The sequence below is a fragment of the Chrysemys picta genome, chromosome 4 (assembly GCF_011386835.1).
Source record: "Chrysemys picta bellii isolate R12L10 chromosome 4, ASM1138683v2, whole genome shotgun sequence".
NCBI lineage: Eukaryota > Metazoa > Chordata > Testudines > Emydidae > Chrysemys > Chrysemys picta.
Window position 1 is genome coordinate 61998475 of NC_088794.1, and position 24167 is coordinate 62022641.

Sequence of the window (24167 nt, forward strand, 5' to 3'; positions counted from 1 at the left end):
CGGGACCTCCCCCGATCGTCATGAGTTTTCAAGGATAATGGCCAATGGCTCTGCAATCACATCCGCCAACTCCTTTAGCACCCTCGGATGCAGTGCATCCGTCCCCATGGACTTGTGCTCATCCAGCTTTTCTAAATAGTCCTGAACCACTTCTTTCTCCACAGAGGGCTGGTCACCTCCTCCCCATGCTGTGCTCCCCAGTGCAGTAGTCTGGGAGCTGACCTTGTTCATGAAGACAGAGGCAAAAAAAGCATTGAGTACATGAGCTTTTTCCACATCCTCTGTCACTAGGTTGCCTCCCTCATTCAGTAAGGGGCCCACACTTTCCTTGAACTTCTTCTTGTTGCTAACATACTGAAGAAACCCTTCTTGTTACTCTTAACATCTCTTGCTAGCTGCAACTCCAAGTGTGATTTGGCCTTCCTGATTTCACTCCCACATGCCTGAGCACTATTTTTATACTCCTCCCCAGTCATTTGTCCAATCTTCCACTTCTTGTAAGCTTCTTTTTTGTGTTTAAGATCAACAAGGATTTCACTGTCTTGGTAAGCTACACAAGTGTGTCTCATAAGCATGTAAATACCTGCACCTCTGCACTCACTATCAATGGCTAAACATTTAAAAGTAAATTACAAAATCACATTTGTGAAAATATTATTATGATATGGATATGACATAACTGAGATGTACTTTATTCAAGATGGATCTTGTAAGGTTTCATTGGAAAGGTTATGATTTCCTGAATGTGATTATCCCATTTGTACGCCTGAATCATTTCTCAGCTGTGTTAGTCTGTATCCACAAAAACAGCGAGGAGTCCAGTGCCACCTTAAAGACTAACAGATTTATGCCCAAATAAATCTGTTAGTCTTTAAGGTGGCACCGGACTCCTCGTTGTTTTTGTATCATTTCTTTATCTGAAGTTAGGAATATTGACTATGTATCTTTATTTAAAATGGGTTACTTTGGGTGTAACCCCCCAACTAGCCCTTCAGGTACAACAATGAGAAAGCCAGACAGTGCTAATGGCCCATTAGCAAAGACAATCGTCTGTAGAAGAGCTTAGTCTTCCTGTGGATGCTCGAGGCAGCCTACGAGCAATGGCTGCCACAGCCCTGCAGAGACATGGGTCTGAGTCACCTGGTACTGGACACCTCTCCTCCCCTTTTGGAATGCCAGTGTTTTTCCACTGGAAGACAAAGGATTCCTGCGTTACACAAGAGCTATATAAGGCAGGGGAGTGACATCATCGTGGTTCTCCTCTGCCTCCCCACCCAAAGAGACTTGGAAGCAAGAACTGAAGGGTGGGGGGAAGGGTTGAGCCCAAGCTGGAAGGGCATCTAGCTTGTGAATAAAAATATCTGAGGTCTCAAGCTGGAGACCAGTGCAGCTGCCTTTCAAGACTTTCTGTAATCTGCCTGCAACAATATCTAGGGTGAGAAATTACTATTTGTAACCAATTTCTTTAGTGAAACAAGCTTAGTTTGCGTGTTTTGTTTTATTTGCTTAGTAATCTGCTTTGTTCTGGTTGCTGTCTCTTTAACCTTTTGTAGTTAATAAACTTATTTCTTCTTTATAATAACTCCATTGGTGCAATTCATAATCGGGGGGCAGGTAAGAGGCTGTGCATACCTTCCTTCACATTGAGGGAGGAGATGGATTTCATAATATACCTTTGGGTCTGCACTCCAAGGGAGCTGGACACCTGAGTGCTGGGGAAAGTCCCTTAAGCTATCTTCCCAGAGCTGATTTCAGTGTTTGTGTCATTCTGCAGTTGGACGTGGCCCTGCCTGTGGGTGTGCTGGAGGAGGCTTAATAGCCTGGCTCAGCAAGACAGGTAAAAAGGGGGTCCAGGATGGCAGAACAGGCAGGCTCAGTGATATCTCAGGATAGCAAGTGGCATCTTAAAGGGGGCAACCCATCACATTATTCAAAGGGGAGGGAGGGGTGTAACTAGCTTCCTGGACTTGATTTGATCTCTAATCACGTCATGATATTCATTAAAGAAATGGGGCTGCTCAGGAGAGTATGGGGTAGATTGGGGTGGCCAACCTGAGCCTGAAAAAGAGCCAGAATTTACCAATGTACATTGCCAAAGAACCACAGTAATCTCAGCAGCCCCCCATCAGCTCCCCACCACCACTTCCAGTGCCTCCCGCCCACCGGCAGCCCCGCCAATCAGTCCCCCCCCTCCCTCCCCAAACCTCCTGATCAGCTGTTTCATGGCATGCAGGAGGCTGGGGGGGGGGGGGAGGAGCGAGGACACAGAAGGCTCAGGGGAAGGGGCAGAAAGGGGTGGAGTGGGGGCAGGGCCTGCGACAGAGCTAGGGGTTGAGCAGTAAGTTCCCCCTCCCCCCCCCCCCCCCCGCCCCAGCACATTGGAAAGTTGACGCCTGTACCTCCAGCCCCAGAGTCAGTGCCTATACAAGGAGCCACATATTAACTGCTAAAGTGCCATATGTGGCTGCGGAGCCACAGGTTGGCCACCCCTTGGGTAGAGAGTAAGGAAAACCTAGGTATGGCCCCAAAACTAAATGAATACATTGTCTCAGTCTTCAATAAAAAAGATGACATAGCTGACAGAGGCAAAGGCAGGACGGCTGATGGAAATGAGTGTATAGAAATGAAAATGGACACATCTGCGATAGAAACAAAGCTCACAGAGTTTGATGTGTGCACATCAAGGGGCTCACATAATCTCCACCCCCAAAATACTGAAAGAACTGGCACATGAAAGTGCAAATCCAGTTGTAATCCCTGGAGGACAGCGAATGGCTCACTTGACAATTGCCCTGTTCTGTTCATTTGCTCTGAAGCTGCGGGCACCAGCCGCTATCAGAAGACAGGCTACATGGACCATTGGTCTGATCCAGTGTGGCAGTTCTTATGTAATAAATTATCCAATTGACTGAAGAATAGGAAACATAGGGCCTATATTGAAGAAAGCAGGGGGAAGTAATCCAAGAAACTACAGACCCATTAGTGTGACCCCCAGTACAAGACTTTACAACAACTTTTGAAGGAAAGACTGAAAGACATGGTGGAAAATGTGATAAAATGCAACATGACTCTCTGTAGGACTGCCTTATCCCCATTTACCACTATACCAATCTTTGTGTTATTCAAGTTTTATCAGCAATGATTTTGCATTTATTTCGTTACCTCACTGATAAAAATATTGAAGAGCATCAGGCCAAGTACTGAGTCCTGTAGAACCCCACTAGAAACACCCTGATTTGATTAATCTCCATTGACTATTTTTGGAGATCTGTGAGTTAGCCCGTTCTTAATTAATTTAACATATTCTTTATTAGTATTGAATATTGCTAATTTTTTAATCCCCATGCTATGCAGTACCAAGTCAAACCCATCGCAAACATCTAAATATATTACATGTATACATTTATCTTTATCACCCAAACTTGTAATGAGGTTGAGCTTTTCAAAACTGTCCAGAGCACGTAAGCAAATATTTTCTTAAAGTTAAAGGATGTGTCTAAAACCCCTGGGCTGCTCTGCAAACCTGAAGCTAAATTTGGGGCACCAGGCTCACAGTTCAATCAATGACTTCAAATAGCACACACCCTTCCTAGTTTAACCTGAATGACACAGCAACGTAAAAATGCTATAGTTGCACGTCCTTAATCCTGCCGAGTCACTGAGTCAGCTAGCACTTGGAGAATGATTTGGTTTTCCTTTGATTTAGAAAGTTCATGAAGTTTACCACATAAATATAAGCAGAAGTCCATGTAGCAGCGTTCTCTCTCTGAAATCTTACCCTACAATCCCAAAACCCAGGACAAAGCGGCTGGTTTATTATTCAGATATGTCATGTTGTTTTCTTTTAACTCACAGAGTCCAACGCTTTCACATGCATCAAGATAATGAAGTTTTAAAAAGACAATGATTCTTCATTATGCATTTTTAGCTAAAATAAATGCATTTCAAGTTCCTCCCACCAAGAGCTAACTTTTGTAATTATCTGGTCCATATTGAGGACCATATTTGCTGACACTCAGTTTCCAATTTTTTTTTCCTGTACAGTATGTTAAGAACTTGACTTTTGTATTAAGGAAGCATGTTCTAATTTTAAGCAAGTTTCACAATCACATTTTTGGAAAGACCTTAATAAACTTCTCTTAATCAAACTGAGTCTTAATCAAATGTACTTGCAGCGTGACCAGTAAGTCTACAGCAAGCAATACAAACTTACAAAAATGTATACTTTACTGTCCTCCCTCACTAAAGCCTCTACAGACAAAAGACAATACAAACATCACACTGAAAAACATGAATATTGATTATAGCAGTTCAAGTACATTTACTTTTTGCAATTTGACTATGGATTTTATCTTACACAGGAAACACCCTTATACTTCCTGCAAAATGAAACCTCCACAGCAGCACCAGCCCAGGCCACCTTTCATTGCCAGGCCGTGAACAATTTAAACTGTAAATACAAGCAGGAAAGTAATCTTTTAAAAGGAGGGAGAAAGCTGCCCGGGCTGTAAACTTTTACATGTGGCACGAAGGGCAAACCTTTTAGTCCAAATCATAGTGAGAAACCACTAAAACTGGATAAAATGCCTGAGAAAATGGGCAAAGTTCTATCTACCTAGCTGTCCTCTCAAAGGTGCAGTTCCTAGTTTGTTCCTCCCTTTTGGAGAAAGCTTTTTCGTTGAAATACATTGCAATGTTCCATATTCCAGTCAAAATTTAAATTAAAAAACAAACCATGAGTTTCTGTGGGAAAGACATCTAGTGACAAGAGTTATGCTCACATTTTACAGTTCAGGAACCAAGATGAGACTGCCCATGAGTCAGGACTAAAAATCAGAAATGGAAAGACTGTGGAATCGCCATCCCTGCGTTACAGTGGGAGGAAGGACCAGAGGAAGCCGTAATGCACGGAATGTGACAATAATTGCCCATTGCTTTAAATAAAGTGTTAAGATGAATCCATGCCATGTTCAAGTCCACGCGCCGGTGCCTCTGGCTTCATGTTGGTACATGTTAAGAGCTGTGGAATGGTTGCACTGAGGAATCCTGGCCACCAGCTGGGATGGCCTCGCAGAGAGTCCCAGCTCGACTCAGGATGCTACTCATGAGAAACACGGTCCAGGGCTATGTAGAAGCTCTTCTTATCATCTAGGCAGTGCCAGCCAATCGGCCCAATCTCACAGTCTGCGCATATGAGGAACTTTACATTCCCAACGTCCTTGGTGAATCCAATATTCTCAAAGGAAAACATGTCATCTACGAGCCAGTGATCCTGGAGCACGTCCCCATCCAGAGAGTTGCTGGCAAGCAGGGCCGTCTTCTTCTTCATGGAGGGAAGGAAAAGCTATCAAGGAACAAAACATGGCATTAGCCATTTATGCACACAAGCCATTTACAAACATCAGCTATCACCTCTACAGGCTCAGCTCCAATGCAGTCAGAGCTGCAGAGCAGACACAAAGGATGAGAGATAGCCCTGCCTCACAAGTAGGCACAGACTAAGAGACATGCCACAGACACACACAGCGTTATAAATATAAGAAAAAAGCCACCACATGGTTGGGGGCAGCACAAGGAAACAAGGAGCCCGCAGTATGTTCAGCAGTGGTCTCAAGACACCAACAGCCTCCCTGGTCAGGCTGTTGTGCAGGTGGCCGGCCAAGGAGAGTTGTGAACAGGATCTGAAGGGTGATGACGTATCTGAAGGAGGACAATGAAGCAGGAAGGGGGCGTGGGGCTGGGGACTGGAGTCAGGGGCTGATCAGGAATCACTGCGGATACCAGGTGATGGTCAGGGCCCCGATGATGGGGGCAGTGGGCGGAGCTGCGAGGTGCCAGGGCGCGGCCTGCTGACGGGGAGGATGGAGCCCGTCCCGGCGGGGGAAGGGGGAAGGCAGAAAGCAACCGCTGCCGGGCCGGGCCGTACCTCTCTGCGCGCGAAGGTGGCGGCGCCGGGCAGCAGCACGCGCGAGCCGCAGCGCTGGCACAGCACAGTCTTGCGGTTGCGGCCCCGCGGGCAAACCAGCTCCTCCGCGCCTGGACTGCGAGGAGCCGCTGCTGGTTCCATCTCCGCGCAGGGCGCCGCCATAGCCGCGCAGGCGCATTAGTGCCGCCTCGGCGCGCGCAGCAGGGGCCCGGGCGGGGCGAAGGTTCCTCGCGGGAGGCGGTGTGGTGGCGCCGTGGGCAGTGCTATGGGGCTATTGGCCTGGGGCAGAGGACTACCACGGGGGTGGGGATTGCTCCAGGAGCAGGGCTGAGTGGTTACGTAAACGCCATGGGGAGCTATACGTTGGGTGATCATATTTCCCAGAGGGAAAACAGGACACAGCATGGAGCTAGCCCCAGCCCCCACGCAGGGCTGGCCCGAACCTCCGCCTCTGAGGCTGGCCCAAGCCACTCGGCCAAGTCCTCCTCTCCCCTGGGTGGGGCTGGCCCGAGTCGCTGGCTCAAACCCTCCCCTCTCCCTCACGTGGGGCTGGTGTCGCTGCTCACCCAAGCCCTGCCTCCCCCCTGCATGTTCCTCCACATCCCACTTTTTTGACAAAAGTGCGCATTTGTCCAGTTTGCTCTTGCCCACTGATCAGGTTGGCAAATGAGACAAATGCCCACTTTTGCCAAAAACGTTGGGATGGCCGGGACAAGGTTTAAAAAAGGGACTGTCTCGGCCAAAATGGGACGTATGGTCACCCTAGCTATACGCCTAGAAGTGGAATGAGGACAGAGCTGTGGCATGGGGTCACAGGCATGGGGCTATGGGGTAAGGGTAGGTTACATGTGATGGGTGGTTCCAGGGGCAGGGCCAGGGCCAGCAGTGGGTGGGTCTATTGGGATTCGTTTAGTTTGAGAGCTGCCTCTCCATATCCATATCCAGCCTCTCTCAGGGGGCAGTGCCGGGCACCTGCTCTGTCTTGTTCTTGGTGATGCTTGGGGCACGTGGGCTCAGCTGTGGGGTTGTGTGGGAGGGGATGCTCTGGGTCTTTCCTTTTGTCTGAGAGGTTTGTACTTGTAGCTTAATCAAGAGGTTTGTCAGGTGATTTGGCTGGGCAGCATCGACTAGTGATTGGAGCCCAGCAGTGGGAATTGAGAGTGCTGGACCCAGTTCCCAGAAGTGAACTTCTGGGACTTGTCTAGAAAGGAAAGTCACAGTGCTATAACTAGGGTGACCAGACAGCAAATGTGAAAAATTGGGACAGGAGGTGGGGGGGGGGGGGGGGGCAATAGGTGCCTATATAAGACAAAGCCCCAAATATCAGGACTGTCCCTATAAAACTGGGACATCTGGTCACCCTAGCTATAACTGTCTTTGGGCCAGCAGGCACTGCTTTGGGTGCATGCACTGATTGTACTCCTGAGGGAATTCTGCACCAAAAAAATAAAAATGCTGCATACAATATTTTAAAATTCTGCAAAATTGTGCATATTTTATTTGTCAATAAATAAATGTGGAGGCTTGCACGTGGTAGTGCGGAGCACATGCCACTGGCTGCACAGAGGTGGGCAATCACCCGCATCCTCCCAGGATATGGATTCAGCGGTGATGCTGCATCTGACCCTGACACAGCGCAAGGGTTGGGCCTGCCCCAGAAACACCCAGCGACATGCTCCTCTGCATCAGGTGCACCAAGCTAGAAAGCGAGAGGGACAGAGTCTTGCACACACATCGAGCCCTGACCCCAATCCAGGCGTGAGCAGGCAGACTCAGCCTGGCAGGATCCAAGTGTGGAGGGGATTAGTATGGGGGGATCCGGGTGTGGGGTGAGAGGGTTCTGTGTGGGGATATATGGGTGCAGCAGCTCTATGGAGGGTCCAGATGCAGGGGTGATCTGGATGCACAGGGGCTTGTTGTGGGGTTCTGGGTGCAGTGGCAATGGGACTCTGCAGGAGGGTTCAGGTGAAGGAGGTTAGGACTCAGCTGAGGGGGTCTGGGTTTGGGAAGATGGGGCTTATCAGGGGTGCTGGGGGCTCAGCAGGGGGCAGTCTGAGTGCTGAAGAAGTGAGGCTTGGTGGAGTGGGGGTCTAGGTGCAGCTGGTTAGGGCTTAGTAGGGTGACGGTCCAGGTGCAGGAGGCTCATCAGGGTGATCCAGGTGTGGGGTGAGGGTGGGGATCATCAGGGTTGGGGTTTGAGTGTGTGGGGCTCTGTGGGGGGGTGCAAGAGTGGGGGGTCTGGATGCAGGGGGAGGGGCTTGACAGGGGTCTGGATGCAGGGGGGATGAGGCTCAGTGGGGTAGGGGTTTGGGTGCGGGGAGCTCATCTAGGGGTCTGGATGCACAAGGGCTGGGTGGAAGGGGCAGCAGCTCCCTGTACAGTGACCCCTTTGTCCTGCAGCTGAGGAACAATGGGGGCAGGAAGCAGGGGGAGGCATTCAGAGCTTCCTGGAGCTGCGGCAGGTTTCTGGTGTTGGGTCTGACCCAGCCTCGGCCCTGGCCATTCCTTGCAGGGGAAGAGGAAGTCTCATCCTCCTCCAGCCCAGCTGGGATTAGCAGCTGAGCCCAGCGCAGGATAGGAGCCATCGGCAGCGATTTACCTCTCTGCTGGCTGCTCCGGGCTACTGAAATGATGCACCCGCACTTCGGGGGAGGGGCACATGACTGCTCTTGCAGCTTCCCTTTGCTTCCCCATCAGAATTCATTTTTCTGTGGGGAAGCAAAGAAATCTGCTGGGGATATGAAATTCTACACATGCACAGTGGCAGAGATTGCCTTCTATTGCTTTATCTCAACGTTTCAATCAAAACAAACTGCTTTTGAATTGCCTTTACTCTATTTCAGCCTGGGATAAACTGGTATAAGGGCCATGCGGATGCATCATAATGCTGCTATAACCCTCCCAGACCTCCTAAAGTGGTGGTACAGCACAAAATGATGTGAGAGTGGCAAGGGGGGGAAAGTGCAGTAGATTTAATCTTCCTGGATTTCTCTAAAACATGTGATACAGTTCCACATGGGAAATTATTAAATTGGAAAAGAGGGGGATCAATATGAGAATCAAAAGGTGGGTAAGGAACTGGTTAAAGGGGAGACTAGAGTGGGTCATGCTGAAAGGTGAACTGTCAGCCTGGAGGGAGGTTACTAGTGGAGTTCCTGAAGAATTGGTCTTGGGACCAGTCTTATGTAACATTTTCATTAATGAAACAAGGTGGGTGAAGTAACATCTCTTGTTGGACCAACTTCTGTTTGTGAAAGAGGCAAGCTTTTGAGCTACATAGAGCTAATACAATGTGTGGATGACACGAAGTTGGAGGTATAACCAACATGGAGGACCAGAATATCCTAAAAGGAGATTTGGCTGACCTTGAAAAATGGCATTATAGAAATGGGATGAAATTTAATTGTGCGGAGTGCAAGATCATGCAGTAGGGGACTAGCAACAAGAATTTTTGCTATAAGCTGGGAACTTATCAGTTGGAAGCAGCAGAGGAGGAGAGAGAGGATGACTATGAGCTGCTAATGTGATGTGGCCATGAAAAAGGATAATGCAATCCTAGGATGCATCAGGCAAGGTATTTCCAGTAGAGATAGAGAAGTGTTGTTAACATTGTACAAGGCCTCATCCAGAATACTGTGTGCAATTCTGGTCTCCCACGTTTAAGAAAGATGAATTCAAACTGGAACAGGTGCAGAGAAGGGCTACTAGGATGATTAGAGGAATGGAGAATCTATCTTATGAAAAGAGACTTAAGGAGCTTGGCTTGTTTAGCCTAACAAAACAAAGGCTGAAAGGAGATATGTTTGCTCTCTATAAATACATTAGAGGGAAAAACATCAGGGAGGGAGAAGTGTTATTTAAGTTAAGGGTCAATGCTGGCACAAGAACAAAAGGATATAAACTGGTCATCAACAAGTTTAGGCTTGAAATTAGAAGGTTTCTAACCATTAGGGGTGAAGTTCTGGAACAGTTTTCCAAGAGTAGTAGTGGAGGCAAAAATACGAATTTGTTTGAAGACTGAGCTTGACAAGTTTATGAAGAGTATGGTATGATGAGGTTGCCTGCAATGGCATAGGCCCAGCTGCAACTGCTATTAGCAGATATCTCCAGTGGATGGAGACCGGACACTAGATGGGGAAGGCTCTAAGTTACTATAGAGAATTCTTTCCCAAGTGTCCAGGGGATGGGTCTTCCACACAGGGCTGGATTAACTTTTTGTGGGCCCGGTACCAAACATATTTGTGGGCCCCCCTGGGGGCCAGGGGCAAGAGCACAGCGGGCAGGGTGGATTTGATTTAAATCATGATTTTGTACATAAAAGTTCATTCTTGTTGGTTGTTATAACCTTAATACATATTCTTCACAACTCAGAGATAGATGTAGGTTTCATTTTTAGAAAGTACACACTATACATTTTTAAACAGTGATTTATTTTGAAAACTTTTCAGTTGAGTTTTACAGCTATATAGGCAAATGAATGATTGTTTGGTTATTTCATTTAACAAAGGTAATTGAAGCAGATATTTATGAAGTCATTGGGAGGTGAACTATCTCCAGTTCAACAGGTTAATCATTAATATTTGGAGGATTTTCTTGCCATGCTGTATTAGGAGGAGAACATCACCAGACAGACATTAAAATTGTTTTATTTAACTAAAACAACACCATTAAGTATTTTGGATTTTTTTCTTCAACATCAAACATTTATCTCCAGACTTCTCCTTGTCCAGATCTATTCCGCCCCCAACAATCTTCTATTCATTGAACTTTTTGAAACGTTTCACTTTTAGAGAGAGGTAAGGGATTGACTCTGTGTACACAAATTTGCAGAGGGACAATAGGGTTGAGGTCTGTTATTTCTCACCTCTATATATTATTTATTTAAAAACATTTTTGCTGTTAACAAGCATGTTACCTCTGGAGACACAAATCCACAGTTTGAGAACTGCAAAACTAAGCATCTCTGATGGTATCTTCTAGACCAGGGGTCGGCAACCTTTCAGAAGTGGTGTGCTGAGTCTTCATTTATTCACTCTAATTCAAGGTTTCGCGTGCCAGTAATACATTTTAACATTTTTAGAAGGTCTCTTTCTATAAGTCTATAATATATAACTAAACTATTGTTATATGTAAAGTAAATAAGGTTTTAAAATTTTTTAAGAAGCTTAATTTAAAATTAAATTAAAGTGGTGGCCAGGACCCGGGCATTGATTTTTATCCACCGTGACAGTGGGGCATGGTGTGTGTGGGGGGGAGGATTGGTCCCCAGCTGGAGTGAGGCAGGGGCCAGGGGCAAGACGAGCACAGTGGGGCATGGGGTGGGAGGATTACTTCCTGCTGACTAGAGCAAGGCAGGGGCCAGGGGCAAAAGCACAGCGGGCAGGTGCTAGGGTTGGTCCCCGGAGCAAGGGAGGGGCTGGGGGTAAACTGCAAGCACAGCAGGGCTGGGGAGGAGGTAAACAGGATCCCCCACCCCCCGCCCACATAGAGCCTTCTCCCTGGCTCTAGCCCATTCTCTTCGTCTCTCTCTGCACTGAGTTGCCCCTCCTCCAGTGTGACAAAGTGGGAATGTTCTTAATGTTTTCTCTGAATACTGTGTGGGTACTTCAGTTTCCCCTGTCTTAGGTATCTAGGTGGTGAGATAAGAGTGTGTGATTGTTGCAGAGGCCTAGGAAGGTGTGATGCTGTCTGCACAGAGAATGGCTGACACCCTGTCTCCTGGCAACAGACGGCCTTGGGCCCCTCCCTTGCAAGGTGCCAACTGAAGGTGTTGGATAGCAAAGATCAGATGGCCTCCTGGCCCGGGAAACAGCCAAAGCCCAGAGGAGGTGCTGGAGGGGGTTGCAGTTTGGAGCTGGCTGGGGAAACGGGAGGCTGAGGGGTCCTGTTTTCTGTACCTGCAAGCTCTGTTTTGGACTGTATTCCTGTAATCTAATAAACCTTCTGTTTTACTGGCTGGCTGAGAGTCACGGTGAATCGCAGGAAGTGGGGGCTGCAGGGCCCTGACTCCCCCACACTCCATGACATCCGGCAGGACCAGGACAGGTTCTCTTCCAGCCCTCTGGGATAGGTGTTGGGAGTGGGAGGAGCGGAGGCTAATGTGGTTACTCCTATAATCTGACTTTTAGTTTCCAGTCAGCACTGCTAACTGAACGCTCAGGTCCTGTTTTCTACTGGAGTTTCCAGTCTAAAACTGGATACCTGGCAACAGGGGTGCCAGAAAAGCCTGGGGGGCGGGGAGGGGCAAGCAATCATTTTCAAAAGTGAGAGGGCTAAGCCTTAAGCAGGGGGAGGGGAGGAAGCAAGTGGTGGATGGGCTAGGGCAGGGGTCGGCAACGTTGGCACGCGGCTCGCCAGGGTAAGCACCCTGGCGGGACGGGCCAGTTTTATTTACCTGCTGACGCGGCAGGTTCGGCCGGTCGCGGCCCCCACTGGCCGCGGTTCGCCGTCCCGGGCCAATGGGGGCGGTGAGAAGCCGCGGCCAGCACATCGCTTGCCCGTGCCGCTTCTCGCCGCCATTGGCCCGGGACGGGGAACCGCGGCCAGTGGGGGCCGCGATAGGCCGAACCTGCCGCATCAGCAGGTAAATAAAACTGGCCCGACCCGCCAAGGTGCTTACCCTGGCGAGCCGCGTGCCAACGTTGCCAACCCCTGGGCTAGGGAGTGGAGAGGAGTTAGTGGGCAGGGCCATGCCTGCTGTACTGCCCAGGTAGGTTGGAAACGGGATCAGTCGACACAGTATCCCCAGCCCAGGTGACGTGACAGCCAGTGGTGGATTTAGAGTTAGTGGGGCCCCCGGCCCTGTACTCAGCGTCATTTTTGGGGCCCCTCCTTGGAACCCAGCCAAGAAAAAGAACATTCTTTTTTTCTTCATCCTCCTCCTATAAGTAATAGCAAGTAAATGAAAATAAAGTGCGGTACCTTGATTGTTTTTGTAGTCTAACTTATTTTTCCACAGACCACTTGAAAATCGCTGAGAGTCTCGGTGAACCACTTAATGATCTTTCCAAATATTGTTTGTACCGTTAGTTAACTATTGTAAAGTGCTTTGGATAAAAAACCATTGGGGTCTGGGGTCTGGGGTCTGGACAGGACTTAGGGTGCGGAAGGGGGCACGGGGCTGGAGGTGCAGGGTCTGGGAGGCAGTTAGGGTGTGGGAGGGAGTTAGGGTGCAGGAGCAGGCTGGGAGTTGGGGTGCAGGGTCTGGCCAGGAGTTAGGGTGTGGGAGGGGGCTCAGGGTTGGGGCAGGAGGTTTGGGTGTGAAGCGCTTACCTGGGGCAGCTCCCATTTGGTGCAAGGGGTGCAGGTGGGAATGTGGGGGTGGTGGTGCAGGAGCTCTCATTTGGTGCTCAGGGTGGGGATGTGGGGGGAGGGGTGCAGGAGTCAGGGCTGGGGTTGTGAGGGTGCTCCCAGCCCTCTGCCCTGAGCAGCTCATGGTAGGGGGCTGGAAGGGATATGCCCCAATTCCACCCCCTTCCCCAAAGCCCCGCCCCCACCTCTTCTCCTCCTGCTCCCCCGAGCAGCGAGCGCACTGCAGCCCCGCTCCTCCCACTCCCTCGCGCTGCCAAACAGCTGTTTGGCAGCGGGGAAAGCTCTGGGAGGGGGAGGGGCGGGAACGCGGCACGCTCGGGGGAAGAGGCAGGGGAGGGGGGAGTTTGGCTGCCGGCGGACCCTGCCCTGCAGCAGGAGCCCCAGGAGCCGGCAGGACCAAGCTTCTGCCCCCACAGGAGAGAGCAGGGGGCGGAGAAGAACAGGGCGGGCCAGGACCTCTTTGGAGCCCGGGCCCGGCGCCATGGCGCTAGTGGCACCATGGTAAACTCAGTACTACTTGCACACAGGGCTGGCTCTAGGCACCAGCAAAACAAGCTGGTGCTTGGAGTGGCACATTTTTAGGGGCAGCATGGCCGGCGCCAGAGTGCCGCCCCTGCCGCCCCTAAAAATGTGCCCCGGCCGCCCTGGCTCACCCCGCTGCTGCCACGGCACGCGAAACAGCTGATTCGCGCACCGCTGCTCCCCCTCCCACCCAGGCTCTCAAACCTGGAAGGGAGGGGGAGATCCCGAGCGGCCGCGGCACGCGAAACAGCTGATTCACGCGCCGCTGCTCCCCCTCCCTCCCAGGCTTGACAGCCTGGGAGGGAGGGGGAGACTCCAAGTGGCCGTGGCGCACGCGCCACTTCTCCCCCTCCCTCCCTCCCTCCTAGGCTTGAGAACCTGGGGGGAGGAGGCAGGGCTGGAGATTTGGGGAAGGGGCGGAGTTAAGGCAGGGCCGGGGGGTGGGGTAAGAAAAAAACAGGGGGTTGGGGGCTGCCAAAATTGATTTTGCTTGGGGCGGCAAAAATCCTAGAGCTGGCCCTGCTTGCACACATGCTCAGGGTCTAACTGATCACCATAGTTGGGGGGGTTTCACCTTCCTCTGTAGTGTGGGGCATGGGTCACTTGCTGGTTTGAACTAGAGTAAATGATGGAGTCTCTGTAACTTGAAATCTTTAAATCAAGATTTCAGGACTTCAGTAACTCAGCCAGAGGCCTGCGATGTGCAGGAGGGCAGACTAGATGATCATGATGGTCCCTTCTGGCCTTAAAGTCTATGAATCTGAGACCTTTCATGATTTTTCACTTCCCTTCTCCCCACTTCAAAAATAAATAAGTAAAGGAGCTATACGTTGGTAATGGTACATTATAGTGCAGGATCCCTCTTTTGGAGGAACTGATGAAAAATATCTTGCCATATCCAAGGAAAAGGAATATATAAGGAAAAGAGTTCCAAAGTGGAAAGGAAAAAACATGAAAGCAACATTTTCTGTGTTGCCATTATGCCCACTTTTACAATAATAAGTAACATTGTGGTTCTGTGGCAGTTCACACACCAGCCTATACCCCAGACAAGGAAAACAGGTACGAGCCAAACTACACATCTGTAATGTGCCTTGCACCTACCTGCAAGAGCAGTGTCTATTTGGACGCTGTACGTGAGATGATTGGGAGGCAGCAGATGAGGGACTGCTTCTGTCTAGCTTTGTAAGGGGAGGTACTCTTGTTAAAGGAAGTTCTAGCTAATTGATGCACTTCACTGTTTATTAAAAAAAAATAATGCTACTTAATTGCTTCCTTAGAAAGAGCCACTGAACTTCTGAAGGAAGCAGCAAGATGGGATCATGAGCACCACATTTTCCTTGTGGGATGCTTTGCTTTGTTTGAATTTGACCCTGTCTTCCATGGGCAGCAGGTATAATAGGTCAGGGAAGGTACAGCCTCCCCTAGTGCAGCCACGGGGCACCTGTTGTGGTTTGGCAGGGGAAATGTTTGCTTTTTATTATGCTCCATGCAGGTTCCAGGGCAGCTGAGGAGATGATATGTGCTATTCAGCTTTCTGGGTTCATCAGTAATCTCCCTGGATTCCAGAGAGAATACTGATGAACCCGGGAAGCTGAGTAACACATACTACCTCCTCAGCCATCCAGGAACTTGCACGGGGCATAACAAAAGCTGAGGTTCTTTTTCCAGAAGAGAGGAACTTTAAATTTTTCCCGCGGGGCAGCTTGGGTCTGCGGAGGGGAGGCGTGGCTGTGGGGGCTACGGCCAGCCCAGGTGGGCTCTTAGCAGAGATTGAGGGGGGAGCATTCCAGAAGACAGGCCTCCTGTCTCTCTCATTGGGCAAGACAGGCAGAAGTTGCATTCACAGCACTTGGAGCTGCCAGAGCAGAGTCTTTCACAGAGGCTGCTCCTGTGTTCTGCAAGGCCAAGAAACTGAAGTGCACATGCCACACGTGCAGTCCAGGAACAGCAATGCCGGCATCTCCACACTGCCTCAGCTCTGCCCTGAAGGAACCATCTCTCAAGGTGATAGGACAGCTCAGTCTCCATGGCCCATTCATTCTTTGGCCACTGCATGGAGCCTGCCAAAAAGGGGGTCAGTGGTGGGTTTGTGATATAGACCCAGACCCCGTGGGAACTGCTCTGACACCCATTTTCAACAAATTTCAGTCCCCATGACCTCACGTTCAAACTAGTGACCATGAGGGCTCCCTGGCCCACACATCACCATTCCTCTGCTTAGGTATCTTTGCATTCCTAAACGTAAATAGCCATTTACAAAATAAAGATATAAACCCAATCCCTCTGGAGCAGAGGGCTGGGGACTGCAGTGTAATCCAAACCAAACTGACAGAGGGTGCCACTGGGCAGTGACTTATACAACCATAAAGCACTGTGTGAGTAAAAGGTATCATGGCCTCTTCCAGCTGGGATCCTCCTTTGTAGGGTAAAATGGCATGGCTACTGTTTCCAGAGCCAATTACAGTGATACAAGGAGCCAGTGCAAGCCACTGGTAGTGATAGAGGCGCCCCTCTGTGCCCAACCAACAGAGCAGGTGAGTCTGTTACAACCCCAGCTATAGAGTCTTGGCTTTTTAGCTCAAGCTGTAGCAGCCAGGGTCACCCTTAGGGGCAGGTGATCAGAGCAACTGCCCTGTATACTAGCATTCAGGGGCGCCAAATCCCTGTTTGGTTTTGTTGTGCTTAACAGGTGGTTATTTGCTCGTAAGAACAGCCACACTAAGTCAGACCAATGGGCCAGCTAGCCCAATACCCCATCTTCTGACAGTGGCCAATGCCAGATGCTTCAGAGGGAATGAACAGAACAGGGCAATTATCGAGTGATCCATCCCCTGTTGTCCACTTCCAGCTTCTGGCAGTCAGAGGCTTAGGGACACCCAGAGCATGGGGTTGTGTCCCTGACCATCTTGGCTAATAGCCATTGATGGGCCTAGCCTCCATGAAGAGGTTACTTACCTGTAACTGGAGGTTCTTAGAGATGTGTGGTCCCTATATGGAGTCTAAGTATGGGTGCTCATGCGCCAGAATGTTTTCCTAGCAGTGTCTGTTGACCTGTGGCTACGTGTGCTCACGTAGAGTCACCCTTGGAGTCGTGCCATGACTCCATCAGGTGGATCATGGATGCACCTGGAGACCCATTTGGAAATTTGTTGTGAGGAGTGGGCTTGTCCCTTGCATTGATTAGCAATGACTAGAGTTTTGGTGACGTCCAGAAGGCACAAGTTCACTGGAGGTAGAATTCCAGTGCACCTTGGATGTCGAGGGAGTGTAGTGCTCTGGCTGTGTGCGATCTGGGATAGAAGACAGGGAGGTAGATGCACTGATTTAGGTGGAATTCCGACACTACCCTAGGTATGAATTGTGCAGCCACAAGAAAACCTTATTCTGTGGAAGACAGTGTAAGGTGGGTCCGCCATCATGGCCGCCAGTTTTCTGATCTATCTAGCCAACCTGATGGCCACTAAGAAGATCACTTTCATGGAGACAGAACATTTTGCCAGAGGCTCGAAGAGGAGCTTTGTGAGGGCGGAAGAAACGAGATTAAGGCCTCACAAGGGAGTGGGCTTCAGGACTAGCAAGAAGGTATTGAGCAGACCCTTCAGGAAACAGATGGTGGTAGGGTGTGTGAATACTGAGGCACTGTCCACCAGGGGAAGAAAGGCACTGAGCGCTGCCAAATGGACCCATATGGAGCTGAGGGCCAGGTCCGACATTTTGAGTTCAAGAAGGTAGTTGAGGATGACAGGTATGGATATCGTCCCCAGAGGGTGTTGATGTCGGTGGGCACATGAAGTAAAGAACTTCCGCTTTGCCCAGAAGCAGGCCCTGGTGGATACCCTCCTGCTTTGTGTACGGATGTGTGTCACTGGGGTGGAGCATGCCCAGTCTATCATGAAGCCCCATCCAAAAACCAAGCTGTGAGGGGAAGAGGGCCCAGATTGGGATGCCAGAGCCGGCCTTAATCTTGCATGAGATCCAGGAGTGTGCAGAGACTGAGCGGTGTGTGAGCAGAGAATCACAGGAGGTCCGTGAACAAATACTGATGGGGCCAGAATGGGGCTATAAGTATTACTGTAGCTCAGTCCCAGCGAATTTTGTGTAGGACTTTCAGGAGGAGGGAAATCATAGAAGATTAGGATTGGAAGAGACCTCAGGAGGTCATCTAGTCCAACCCCCAGCCCAAAGCAGGACCAACCCCAACTAAAGTATCCCAGACAGGGCTTTGTCAATCCGGGCCTTAAAAACCTCTAAGGAGGGAGATTTCACCACATCCCTAGGTAACCCATTCCAGTGCTTCACCATCCTCCTAGTGATATTAGTATTTCTTAATATCCAACCTAGACCTCCCGCACTGCAACTTGAGACCATTTCTCTTTGTTCTGTCATCTGTCACCACTGAGAAAAGCCAAGCTCCATCCTCTTTGGAACCCCCTTTCAGGTAGTTGAAGGCTGCAATCAAATCCCCCCTCACTCTTCTTCTTTTCTGCAGATTAAATAAACCAAGTTCCCACAGCCTCTCCTCATAAGGGCTCGGGGTGTGGGAGGGGGCTCAGGGCTGGGGTACAGGTGGGTGCAGGCTCTGGGGTGGAGCCAAAGATGAGGGGTTTGGGGTGCAGGCTGCCTTGGGGCTGCGGTGGGGGGAGAGGACTCCCCCCAGCCTTCTCTCATGCAGCAGCTCGGGGCCAGGGGAGTGGCTCTTCTCCCCGGCAGCGCCGGTGGGCCTGGGCTGGGCTGGGCTGGGGGACGGGCTCCTCTCCCCCTGCCGCAGCAAGTCCAGGGCAAGTCCGTGCTGCGGCTGGTGGGGAGGGGGCGCCTCTCCCCGCCGCGGCAGGTCCATGCATCATTCCCCACCGCAGCCCTGAGCCCCAGTGCATGGCTTAATAGGCATCTGCGCAGCTTAGAGGGATCTTAGGTCCCCAGACTGTAGCAGTGCATGGGATTCTTCTGCCCTAAATGCAGGACTTTGCACTTGTCCTTGTTGAACCTGATCAGATTTCTTTTAGCCCAATCCTCCAATTTGTCTAGGTCACTCTGGACCCTATCCCTACCCTCCAGAGTATCTCTCTCTCCCCACAGCTTAGACTCATCCGCAAACTTACTGAGGGTGCAATCCATCCCATCATCCAGCTCATTAAGGAAGATGTTGAACAAAACCAGCCCCAAGACTGACTCCTGGGGCACTCCGCTTGATACCGGCTGCCAACTAAACATTGAGCGGTTGTTCACTCCCCGTTGAGCCCGACAATCTAGCCAGCTTTCTATCCACCTTATAGTCCATTCATCCAATCCATACTTCTTTAACTTGCTGGCAAGAATACTGTGGGAGACCATATCAAAAGCTTTGCTAAGGTCAAGGTATATCATGTCCACTGCTTTCCTCATATCCACAGAGCCAGTTATCTCATCATAGAGATGGGGTGAAGGCATAGCCTAGGATGTCTGTCCAGAGGAAAAGGGCATTGAGTAGGGTGACCATATTTCCTAAAGGGAAAATGGGACACCATGTGGGGCTGGTCCAAGCTCTTCCCCCCCAAGCCGCTCACCTGAGCTGCTCCCTCCGTGCATGCGAGACTGTTGCTGGTTGCCTGAGCACCACACCCCCCACGTGAGGTTGTCACTAGTCACTTGACCCCTTTTTCCCCGCTGGAACCCTCCCCTCCTCAAGCCCTGCCTCCCCCCTGTGCAGGGCTGGTATTTCCGCTCACCTCCCCTGCACGTTCCTCTACCCCGCACTCCACCTTTTTGACAAAGATGGGCATTTGCTCTTGCCCACTGATCAAGCTGGTGAGAGCAAACGGGACAAATGCCCACATTTGCCAAAAATGTTGGGATGGCCAGGACAGGGCTTAAAAAAGGGACTGCCCCGGCCAAAATGAGACATACGGTTACCCTACTTGTGAATCTGCCCCCATGACTCCTCTGGAGAAATAAGTGGGCAGTTTGCCGTTCTCATGGATCACAAAGAGGTCCCAGGATAGGATGCCCCACTTGTAGAAGAGGTACCTCGGTGTGGCATTGTGCAATTTCCACTCATGGTTCATGTAGAGAGTCCTGCTAGGGAGTTTTGGACAGCCAGGAGGTATGCATAGGCATAGTCTGACTTCTACATTTTGTGGGGGAGAGGGAACAGAGCCAGGCTGAGCCACCTCCACCCTCTGACTCACCTCAGCAGGCCACCCAGCCTGTCTGGGTTCGGGGGGGGAGAACAACCAAAAAATTATAACTCAAAGGGGAGGGTTTCAGCTCAAAGTTTGAAAATCGCTCAAGATGCAGGGAGGGAGTAGCTAGGGGGTGTGTGCTGGGTGATCACACGCTAGGGCTGTGCCAGCCCCAGAGCCAGATCCTTCCCACCCCTGAGCGGCTCTTACTGGCTGTGTGATCAGTCAAAAGGGGCTGGGAGCTGAAAAACAGCAGTAGCCTCAGGCACCAGCAGCAGGAGGAGGAGATGGGGGAATGCTGCGGCCGCCCGCACCATGGCACCAACCAGAGCAGCAGCTGCCCTGCTGTCAAGGCTGTATCCCCACTTTGAACTTTAGGGTACAAATGTAGGGGCCTGCATGAAAACTTCTAAGCTTAACTACCAGCTTAGCTCTGGTCCGCTGCCACCATTTCCCAATGGATTCCCTCCCTGGGAAGCCTTGAGAAACCTTCACCAATTCCCTGGTGAATACAGATCCAAACCCCTTGGATCTAAAACAAGGAAAAATCAATCAGGTTCTTAAAAAGAAGGCTTTTAATTAAAGAAAAAGGTAAAAATCATCTCTGTAAAATCAGTATGGAAATTAACCTTACAGGGTAATCAAACTTAAAGAGCTCAGAGGACTCCCCTCTAGTCTCAGGTTCAAAGTACAGCAAACAAAGATAAACACTCTAGTAAAAGGTACATTTACAAGTTGAGAAAACAAAGGAAAACTAACACACCTTGCCTGGCTATTTACTTACAAGTTTGAAATAGGAGAGACTTGTTTAGAAAGATGTGGAGAACCTGGATTGATGTCTGGTCCCTCTCAGTCCCGAGAGCGAACGCCCTCCCAAACAAAGAGCACAAACAAAAGCCTTCCCCCCCCCCCCCAAGATTTGAAAGTATCTTGTCCCCTTATTGGTCCTTTAGGTCAGATGCCAGCCAGGTTACCTGAGCTTCTTAACCCTTTACAGGGAAAAGGATTTTGGAGTCTCTGGCCAGGAGGGATTTTATAGTACTGTACACAGGACAGCTGTTACCCTTCCCTTTATAGTTATGACACACCCCCCAAATCACAGATAGTGTTGGACGTTCGGTTCCACACTGGCTGTGATTTCTTCCTGGAGTTCTAGGAGAAAACAGAGTTAATAAGACACATGTACCTTTAGACATACTACTGATTATATAAAAACTAACAATATGTTTCATTCCAAGAACAATTGTTAACCAGTTAACTCTGGGAAACTTTCCCGGGAGAGTGCATCAGCCACTTTGTTAGAAGCTCCCGAAATGTGTTGTATTTCAAAATCAAAATCTTGGAGAGCTAAACTCCACCGAAGAAGTTTTTTTGTTATTTCCCTTGGCGGTATGAAGCCACTGTAGCGCAGCATGGTCTGTTTGTAGTTGGAAACGCCGTCCCCAAACATATGGGCGTAGCTTTTCCAGCGTGTACACAATGGCGTAGCATTCCTTTTCGCTGATTGACCAGTGGCTTTCACTCTCAGACAGTTTCTTACTGAGAAACACGACGACAGGATGGAATTCTTGATCCGGTCCTTCCTGCATTAAAACTGCTCCCACGCCTCGCTCGGACGCATCTGTGGTTACTAGGAACGGTTTGTCAAAGTCTGGGGCCCTTAGCACAGGGTCAGACATGAGTGTTGCCTTAAGCTGGTTAAAGGCCTTTTGACACTCATCAGTCCACTGAACTGCATTTGGCTGTTTCTTTCTGGTTAGGATTGTCAGCGGGGCGGCGATTTGGCTGTAGCGGGGTACAAATTGCCTATAATATCCAGCCAAGCCTAAGAAGGATTGGACCTGTTTCTTAGACTTTGGAACCGGCCACTTTTGGATAGCATCCACTTTGGCCTGTAGGGGATTTATAGTTCCTCGACCCACCTGGTGCCCCAGGTAAGTCACTCTGTTTTGGCCTATTTGACACTTTTTAGCCTTAACTGTTAGTCCTGCCTGCTGGATGCGCTCGAAGACTTTTTCCAGGTGCTCCAGGTGCTCTGCCCATGAATCAGAAAAAATGGCCACATCATCGAGGTAGGCAACTGCAGATTCTCCCAATCCCGCTAGGAGACCATCTACAAGTCTTTGGAAGGTGGCGGGTGCATTTCGCAACCCGAAAGGGAGTACATTGAATTCATACACCCCTGCCTGGGTGACGAAGGCTGACCTTTCCTTAGCGGGTTCATCTAGTGGTACTTGCCAGTACCCCTTGGTTAAGTCTAAGGTAGAGACGAATTGGGCATGTCCCAATTTCTCCAATAGCTCATCTGTGCGTGGCATTGGATAGTTGTCAGGATGAGTTACAGCATTTAGCTTACGGTAGTCCACGCAAAAGCGTATTTCCCCATCTGGTTTGGGAACTAGAACCACTGGAGATGCCCATGCACTCTTAGAGGGGCGGATTATACCCATCTGTAGCATGTCCTGGATCTCTCTTTGTATAGCAGTTTTGGCATGAGGTGACTTAGGGTGGGGTTCTAATTGGGTGAGCATTACCTGTGTCAATGGAGTGGTATGCCCGTTCAGTCCGTCCTGGAGTGGCTGAGAAAATTGGTGCAAAGCTTGTGCACAGCTCCTTGATCTGCGGTCGCTGCAGACGTCCAAGGGTCGTGGAGAGGTTCACCTCTTCTACGCCACCATCCTTTTTTCCTTCGTAGTAGACACCTTCAGGCCACTCCGCGTCATCTGTTTCCTGGGCTGTAAACTGGCAAACATTTAATTCTCTGGAATAAAAGGGCTTAAGAGAATTAACATGGTATACCTTAGCCTCCCCCACCTCCAACATAAAGCCTATGAGATAGTTAACAGCTCCTAGGTGCTCCTGGACCGTGAATGGTCCTTCCCACGACGCTTCCATTTTATGGGCCTGGAGCGCCTTTAAGACCATGACTTGGTCTCCTTCTTTGAAGGACTGTTCTCTGGAATGTTTATCATACCAGGCCTTTTGCTCTTCCTGAGCATCCTTTAGGTTTTCTTTAGCAAGGGCTAAAGAGTGTCGGAGGGTGCTTTGTAGGTTGCTTACAAAGTCTAGAATGTTAGTTCCTGGAGAAGGCGTAAACCCCTCCCATTGCTGCTTCACCAACTGTAATGGCCCCTTAACCTCGCGGCCATACACAAGTTCAAATGGTGAGAACCCTAAATTGGGATGTGGTACAGCCCTGTAGGCAAAAAGCAACTGCTGCAACACTAGATCCCAATCATTGGAGTGTTCATTTACGAATTTACGCATCATGGCCCCCAAAGTTCCATGAAACCTCTCCACCAGGCCATTGGTTTCATGGTGGTAAGGGGTGGCAACCAAGTGATTCACCCCATGAGCTTCCCACAGGTTTTTCATGGTCCCTGCCAGGAAATTAGTTCCCGAATCTGTAAGGATGTCGGAGGGCCAACCTACCCTGGCAAAAATGTCTGTTAATGCCTGGCACACACTTTTAGCCCTGGTGTTGCTTAAGGGTACTGCTTCCGGCCATCGGGTAGCAAAATCCATGAAAGTCAGTACGTACTGCTTTCCTCTGGGTGTCTTCTTTGGGAAAGGACCCAGAATATCCACAGCTACGTGCTGAAATGGGACCTCAATTATGGGTAGTGGCTGGAGAGGGGCTTTAACCTGGTCTTGGGGCTTTCCCACTCGTTGGCACACCTCACAAGACCGGACATAATTAGCAACGTCCTTGCCCATTCCCTCCCAGTGGAAGGCCTTCCCTAACCGGTCTTTGGTTCTGTTCACCCCAGAATGGTAAGTGGGGAACATGGAGACCGGGGAGATGGGTCGGAAACGAGAGGGAGTGTGGGCTATATTGGCAGAGAGAAAGGAGGGTCAGGACAAAACTGGGAGGAAAGATCAAACCAGTATCTTAGATGCCTATATACAAATGCGAGAAGTATGGGGAATAAGCAGGAAGAACTGGAAGTGCTAATAAATAAATACAACTATGACATTGTTGGCATCACTGAAACTTGGTGGGATAATACACATGATTGGAATGTTGGTGTGGATGGGTACAGCTTGCTCAGGAAGGATAGACAGGGGGAAAAGGGAGGAGGTGTTGCCTTATATATTAAAAATGTACACACTTGGACTGAGGTAGGAGATGGACATAGGAGACGGAAGTGTTGAGAGTCTCTGGGTTAGGCTAAAAGGGGCAAAAAACAAGGGAGATGTCATGCTAGGAGTCTACTACAGGCCACCTAACCAGGTGGAAGAGGCTT

At 49.9% G+C, this 24167-nt stretch overlaps 2 protein-coding genes across 2 annotated transcripts in view; both read right to left on the minus strand.

The window, feature by feature from the left end:
- Positions 1-3306: 3306 nt before the first annotated feature.
- RABIF (RAB interacting factor) lies at positions 3307-6372 on the minus strand. The gene is made up of 2 exons (XM_005314360.4): positions 5927-6372; positions 3307-5344 (listed from the first exon to the last, which is right to left on the minus strand). The coding sequence occupies exons 1-2, from the start codon at positions 6086-6088 to the stop codon at positions 5099-5101; spliced, it is 408 nt and encodes a 135-aa protein (XP_005314417.1). The 5' UTR covers positions 6089-6372; the 3' UTR covers positions 3307-5098.
- Positions 6373-20480: 14108 nt separating this feature from the next.
- The window catches only part of KLHL12 (kelch like family member 12), a 116907-nt gene continuing 113220 nt past the window's right edge, over positions 20481-24167 (minus strand). The window contains exon 10 of the mRNA XM_065592419.1: positions 20481-22681. Coding sequence (XP_065448491.1) covers positions 22674-22681 — 8 coding nt within the window. The 3' untranslated portion in view covers positions 20481-22673. The remainder of the gene's footprint in view (positions 22682-24167) is intronic.

Coding starts and splice junctions, on each gene's coding strand:
- RABIF (XM_005314360.4), bottom strand. CDS start 6,088: ATGGCGGCGCCCTGCGCGGAGATGGAACCAGCAGCGGCTCCTCGCAGT. Junction 5,345..5,926: donor CCACCTTCGCGCGCAGAGAG/GTACGGCCCGGC, acceptor GTTCCTTGATAG/CTTTTCCTTCCCTCCATGAA.